The following is a 7,675-nucleotide window of genomic DNA, read 5'->3' on the forward strand; positions in this document are numbered from 1 at the left end:
TATGTGGAATAGTCTAGATGAGAAATTAAAAGGGTGTTATACAGCAAAACTATTTTAAACAATGTACAAATCTAATGTCATTGAAAGATATAAAGGATTAGTATTATAAAAAAAAAAAAAAATGAATAAATGATTAGTAAATAGGATTATTATTATTACAAATGTGTGAACCAATGGGAAGATGATTAACCTTATTTAATTCTGTTTTAACTTATGTTTTTGGTAAAGTATATTATGTATGACGTTGTTTTCTTCTTGATATTCTGTTTTATGGTGAGAGGGCTAGGCATAATAAGTTCAGACTTCAGCCTTTTGGTCTTTGTCCTTGTCTTTGATATGTTGAAGGATTGTATCATTTAATTTAAGTTTTTTTTTTTGGATGGATGGATGACTGAATAAACTAAATGAACTAAAACTAAAAACACGTCTGCAGCTTTTCTCCTGTGTGGATCCTCTTGTGTTTTTTCAGATGTCCAGACTGCCTGAATCTCTTGTCACAGTGTGAACACTTGTAAGGTTTTTCTCCAGTGTGGATCCTCTGGTGTCGGTCTAAATTGGTCGCTGTAGTAAAAGTCTTCTCACACTCAAAGCACATGTACTCTCTCACACCAGTGTGTGTTTTCTCATGTTCATGTAAATATGACAGCAGTGAAAAACTCTTTCCACACACAGAACATGAATGTAGCTTCTCTTTCGTATGAACTCTCAGGTGTTTCTTCAGGGTTGATGACCCAATAAATGTTTTTCCACATTGGCCACATGTGAACGGCTTCTCTCCGGTGTGGATCATCATGTGTGCTTTAAGGTGTTGTGATCGTGTGAAGCTATTCCCACATTGATCACATGTGTGTGGCTTCTCTCCAGTGTGAACTCTCATGTGACCCTTAAGATGTACTTTTCGTATGAAGCTCTTCCCACATTGATCACATGTGAACGGCTTTTCTCCAGTGTGGATCATCATGTGATCTTTAAGGTGTGCAAATTGACTGAAACTCTTCCCACATTGATCACATGTGTGTGGCTTCTCTCCAGTATGAACTCTCATATGACGCTCAAGATATTGTTTTACTGAGAAACTCTTTCCACACTGATCACATGTGAACAGCTTCACTCCAGTATGAACTCTCATGTGATGCTCAAGACTTTGTTTTACTGAGAAACTCTTTCCACACTGATCACATGTGAACAGCTTCACTCCAGTATGTATTTTCATGTGACGCTCAAGACTTTGTTTTGCTGTGAAACTCTTTCCACACTGAGTGCAGGTTGTAGATTTCTCGGCTCTTCTTTTCTTTAAAAATGTCTTTTTAGTCTTTGAGCGACTCAAAGGTTTCTCTCCAGGTTTGTCATGATGTTTCTCCTCCACTTCACTCATTTCTTCACTCTCCTCCTCCTTCACTTCCATCAGCTCTGAAATCAAAGAAGAAACTTCATTTTCAGCACATCAAAATAATTTAAAGAGAGAAATGTGAAGTGAAAGGACGTAAAATTGAGCCTTGCTGTGATGGACAACTGCTATAAAACATTCGATGATTTTTTTGCATTTGTATTTTCAGAAATTAATTACATTAAAATTAATCAACCAATTGTAAAGAGCCACCTGTCATCCCAACAACTCAATCTAGCGGTCTGGGTGAAGGTATAATGTGTGTCTTTTCAGCGCTCCTGTGAAGTTCACCTTATTTTTAGAATTTAGTCTCAATTTTACTTTAACTCTACGCTTAATCTGACTCCAATATCAAATGGTTATTAAATTTAGATTTACTGAATTAAGACAATCAGCACTGAATGGAGGTCTTCTGGATACAGAATTTGCCAAATAGCTGCTCTGCCACCTTTCCTTAAATAATGCTTAATAATTCTTTATAAATAATATTAAGAAAGAAATATAGAAAACATTGCTCTGAAATATAGTATTCCCCATTCATTTCCTATGGTGCCAACTTTTGTCCGTTCAGGGCCAATAAAGTTTATTTTTTTTAACCATATGACAATGTATAATCAAGTCCATTCGATTTGTGTGTGTGGTGTGTGTGTGTTTCAGGTGGCAAAGTAGCCAAGGATTAAGGCATCTGAGAACTGCTCAGATTAAGGAAATTGTTATTTTTGTTTTTAAATTGTCCATATTTGTCCTAATAAAAGGGTCCTTGTGACCCTTTACAAACATGAAAGGGGAAAGATAAGTTGACAGGAAACATCGTATGTGGACTACAGACATTCTTAGTGAACTTTCAGTGTCTTGAATCAGGGGGAGAGGAAGGGATGAGGGATGAGGGAGGGGTGCACAGATAATAGAGGAGAAAAGAGTCCTGTGTTCTTTACTCAATTATTATATTTAAAACATTAGAGCATGTTTCTGTAGTGAGAACTATTAAATATATTTGATCAATCACAAAAATATCTAATGTGATATTAACAGCATTATTTTGACATCAACTTTTAGACTGATATTTGATTTATTTTCCTAAAACTGTGTAATTATTAAGGGCCGGACACACTAGACTTTCCTTCCACTGACTTCCATTCATGCACATGTGAATGTGGGACACAAGAAACACAAGATCAGGTGAAGTCTGCAGTAAAGTCGAGTAGATTGTATATTTTGAAATGATTATTATTTGTTATTTATGTTTTAATTTCATGGAGTGTGACATCATATCATGATCGTTTCAGCGTCTGTAGAAAGTTCACATGCTCAAAGTCTAGACTGACTGCATCTTTAAATGTGTTATTATCAGTGTCCTTCATGATTCACTCAACCCTGTTACTTCTGACATGATTTCCTGCTTTCAAAAACACCCAGGAAGTGACATCATCTTTCTACAGTATGATGGGAGGACAAGAAAATAATCTCAATCCATTGTCTCAGTTTTTACACAAATTAATGACTGCATTCTTCAACCCTGTTACCAAAGTTACTGTAAGAAGAGATTTTGCTCAAGTTACACTTACAACCCTGTCAGTCATTCTGGAAAGTTCATTTACTTCATACATTTTGGTGTTTACAGTTTATTCCTAAAAATAACAATGTTGTAAACTATATTAAAATGCCTAAATTCTGGAAACACTACTGCAAACTGTGAAGCAGATATTGAAATAATGTGAAATAAATATTTAGTTTGATCTGATGTTGACAATCATTATGAAAGTTTCTCAAACTTCCCTTTACTGAACTTTTGTTAGAAAAGAACATTATGTCTCATTTCATAGTTTGACTGTTTCTCTAAATGTGCAGAAGTGCTTGAATCTTTCTATCATGAATGTTGTTCAGCGTCATGAATGAATGAAGAATAAACACCAACCTCTTTGTTCTTCAGTATCTTCAGTGTGTTTCATTCTGCAGGGTTCTGGATCACTCATGTTCTCACTGTCCTCTTTAATAAACTCAGTCTTTGCAGATTTCAGCTCTTCCTGATGCTCTGATGCTCGTCTGATGGGAATATTCCAGCATTTATTGATGAACTACTGTGGGAGGAGCTTCATTGATGGTGTGCATGATGTGGGAGGGGCTTCATTGACAGTGACTCTGTAGTGGGCGGGGCTTCATTGACTGAACTGCAGATTGGTTGGAGGAGCTGATCTGCCAAAATCAGTTACTGTGTTTGTTTTTATAGGGTTAACACCAGATATCAAATTTTAGCATCTGAATTAAATGTACAAAAGTGAATTTAAATAGAAAACCCATTAAATGCAAGTGTCTATTTTAATATTTCAAATTACTTTTGTGAAAACATGTTTTAATGTTCCATCATCATTTAGTGTAACAGATATATTTAATGTAAAAATGAAACAACAGCTATTTTGACCTGTACTTAATAAAGTATATAAAATAATAAGAGATCATACTAAATTTAATTATATTTTAAATGATTAAAACATTCTTGCTGATAAATGGGTGAAATCTAGTGGTTTGAAGGAAAGTGGCAAAGAATAAAGATTTAAAATGACAATTAAAGAGTATTTTGGGCTTCACTGTGATCCTTAAATACAGTGTTTGAATGTCAGAAAACGATTCTTGAATATACCTGACAAATTGTTTTCTTTCTTTCTTTCTTTCTTTCTTTCTTTCTTTCTTTCTTTCTTTCTTTCAAACTTTTTTTTTTGCTATATTAACCCCTTTTGTATTTCACCCTCAATCTAATTGCATTAATCATTCATATTCGTCTATTGAAAAGCAACTGATGCTAAACATTTTATTTCTAATTCTAACTTTATTCTGTTTCTTCATTAAAATAATTGCAGATATCTAGAAAAGTAGTAAAGCATAAAGACTGAAATAAGCAGACATAAACACCATCAAATCAACTCAGTCTGTTGACAGCAATGAAATGAGCTTTAAGTGTCAATTTACAGCAGATCTGAAGACATCAGCATAATAAATGAGGTGAAAACAGGAACTATTGACATGAAATAAAGAGTGTTTTCAGCAGTTTCTCTGTTAATATTGATGATTCTCAGACTATCAACACTCATTCAACAAGTCATTCAGATCATCTCACTTTATTCTGAGTGTTTGCTGTTAGAAACTGATTATTTGAGTCAGGATATATGAGAAAAGACTATAAAACTGCTCTATTGAAAGACAATACTGATATTTCTCACAATATGACACATATAAAACATAATACAAAAACATTATTGACACTCATCTCCATCAACCTCTACAGCTAAATAACTACAGCACATAATATGTCCATATGAATCTAAATATAGTCTGAATGTATGATAACTGCATTAATTTCAATAAAGTAATTAAATCCTTAACATGTTGCAGTTTTGTATAGCAGAAACTGACAATAATAATAAAAAAACTTTAAAAAATAAAGTGCAGCACAAAGCCATATTTGCAAAGCAATAACTTTCCAGTATCAATCTGTTCATATTTATCTCTATTAACATTGCAGTACAGATTTTAAAATATCTCATGGCTCATTATAGGCTCATTGTAAAGTATTTAGGATCATATATTTTAATAATATTAGTCATTCAGTAACAGTTCTTCTCACTCCAAACACTAAAACAATGGTGAGTTGTGACTTCAGCAGTTACAGTGTTTTTGTGTTTTCAGTCTCTGTTTGGTTAGAGTCCCATGGTCCCTGTTTCTCCTTTTAACATTTCCAGAATCCATCTGGACACTGTAGGATCTCGAGTCGATGGGCTTCACCACTGTGCCCTTTCTCCAGATCTTATGAGGCTCGAATGCTTGTATTCTCACAGTCACCTTGTTTTAGTGTGTCTGAGTTTTTATCTGATCTGTTAAAGTATGTTTGTTGCAGTTGTTGGAGGCTGTTTTTCATGGGTAGTCGTGTCTTAGTGCCACTGTTGCTGGTTTTTCTGTGGTCACTATTCTGTCTATTGCAAGAATGTTCTCGTAACTCACTTTGATTAGCTTAGAAATGCTGTGAGACCTTGAGAAGAATCTGGGAAACTTCTTACATCAATCAAGAAGATTAGAAGCTTAAAACACTGAAATGTCAGAAATATTAACATATCTTTCAATTTGTAGGTTAGTTTAAAAAAAAAAAAAAAAGTTTATTCATAATGAAAATTTTGAAAAATGCAATGTGGAAATGGCACCCGTTTCATAGAATGACTCTACCGTTGGCGGCCGATGACGTCACAGCTCGCGCGCGCCTTCCTCTCATTCAGTTTCAGCGTCGAGTCTTCTGAGGAGAGTCGAGCAGTTCACGGTATTTCTCATATTTACACGATCATCAAACACATTTTATACAGTTTGATCAAGCGACAGGCTCATTTCTGTGTTGTTTTCATCGAGCACAGCGATACTTGTGTGTCTTTTCTGTCGTCTTCCTGCTGAAATAAACATTTAGTGCAGCATGTGAGGAAAATATGATGAATTCATTCAGACCTGAGCGATTTTGTGTTCGTTTGTGTGATTGTTTCATGTTTTATAGTGATAATAACTGTTACTGAATGTCAAAGTTTGAGATCTGTGAGGAAAATATGATGAATTCATTCAGACCTGAGTGATTTTGTGTTCGTTTGTGTGATTGTTTCGATGTTTTATAGTGATAATAACTGTTAATGAATGTCAAAGTTTGAGATCTGTGAGGAAAATATGTTGAATTCATTCAGACCTGAGCGATTTTGTGTTCATTTGTGTGATTGTTTCATGTTTTATAGTGATAATAACTGTAACTGAATGTCAAAGTTTGAGATCTGTGAGGAAAATATGATGAATTCATTCAGACCTGAGCGATTTTGTGTTCGTTTGTGTGATTGTTTCATGTTTTATAGTGAAAACTGCTAATGAGTGTCAAAGTTTGAGATCATTGAGGAAAATATGATGAATTAATTCAGACCTGAGCGATTTTGTGTTTGTTTGTGTGATTGTTTCGATCTCTAGTTTTGCTGCTGCCATTTTATTTCTACTCTTTTAACAGATTTGGACTTTATTTCAACTTTATCACTTTACATTATCAAAACACTGGAACAGAAAGTGCTAAATACATTGACCCTATAGCTAATGAGCCACATAAGATATTTTAAAATGAGAAATAAATGTATAAAAGTTGCCGGAAAGACTCTGGAAGAAACATTAAATTGCTTTTTGGTGCTGTTTAAATTTTTTCCATCTAATTACATTAATGCATTATATATATATAGTTACTAGAAAATCAAATTGTTCTTATGAATGTTATGCTGCTGTAGTTATATATCTTGTAATGGTGCCATTGGTGTTTGTTTTGTATTTTTGGGGTTTTATCCATGTCATATTGTGATAAATAGTATCCTCCTTACACTGATAATCAGTTTCTAACAGCAAACACTCAGAATAAAGTGAGATGATCTGAATGTCTTGTTGAATGACTGTTGATAGTCATCAATATTAACAGAGAAACTGCTGAAAACACTCTTTATTTCATGTCAATAGTTCCTGTTTTCACCTCATTTATTATGCTGATGTCTTCAGATCTGCTGTAAATTGACACTTAAAGCTCATTTCATTGCTGTCAACAGAATAATGTTTGATTTAGAAATAAAATGTTCTGAATTAGCATCAGTTGTTTTACGAAAGACTGATATAAATTCTTATTGTAATTAGTTTATGGGTGTAATACAAAAAGGGGTTTAAAAAACAAAAAAACTTGTCAGTACTCAGTGCAAGAATCATTTTCTGACATTTAAACACTGTATTTAATGGCCACAGTGCAGCCCAAAATACTCTTTAATTGTCATTTTAAATCTTTATACTTTATTTAGTGTATAGTTATACACTATGCTTCAAACCAGTAAGTTTTAATCATATAAAATGTAACTAAATGTAGTTCTCATTTTATTTATTTTATTAAGTACAGGTAAAAAATAACTGTTGTTTCCTTTTTACATTAAATACATCTGTGATCTGTTACACTAAATGATGTTGGAACATTAAATTATTTTGTTTTTTAAAACAAAAGTTGTTCGAAACATTAAAATACACTTGCATTTAACTGGTTTTCTTTGTTAAATCATTTTTTTACATTTAATTGATTTTGGCAGATAAGCTCCTCCCATATCACACACATCAATGAAGCTCCTCCTATATCACACACATCAATGAAGCTCCTCCCACAGCAGTTCCTCAATAAATGCTGGAATATTCCCATCAGACGAGCATCAGGAAGAGCTGAAATCTGCAAAGACTGAGTTTATTAAAGAGGACAGTGAGAAC

The 7,675-nt window shown here is 33.6% G+C and overlaps 1 protein-coding gene across 1 annotated transcript; it reads right to left on the reverse strand.

Moving 5' to 3' along the window:
* Positions 1–415: 415 nt before the first annotated feature.
* Positions 416–3,360, reverse strand: LOC137017461 (gastrula zinc finger protein XlCGF57.1-like). Its single transcript, XM_067381749.1, has 2 exons — positions 3,297–3,360; positions 416–1,398 (listed from the first exon to the last, which is right to left on the reverse strand). Exons 1-2 carry the CDS (start codon positions 3,358–3,360, stop codon positions 416–418), a joined length of 1,047 nt encoding a protein of 348 aa, XP_067237850.1.
* Positions 3,361–7,675: the final 4,315 nt, after the last annotated feature.

This window comes from Chanodichthys erythropterus, chromosome 3 (genome assembly GCF_024489055.1).
Source record: "Chanodichthys erythropterus isolate Z2021 chromosome 3, ASM2448905v1, whole genome shotgun sequence".
Classification (NCBI taxonomy): domain Eukaryota; kingdom Metazoa; phylum Chordata; class Actinopteri; order Cypriniformes; family Xenocyprididae; genus Chanodichthys; species Chanodichthys erythropterus.

Bases quoted from the DNA above. Each gene is read 5' to 3' on its own strand.
- LOC137017461 (XM_067381749.1), bottom strand. From the start codon at position 3,360: ATGAGTGATCCAGAACCCTGCAGAATGAAACACACTGAAGATACTGAA. The intron at 1,399-3,296 runs GTTTATTCTTCA...AGCTGATGGAAG, and splicing joins TGAAGAACAAAGAGGTTGGT to TGAAGGAGGAGGAGAGTGAA.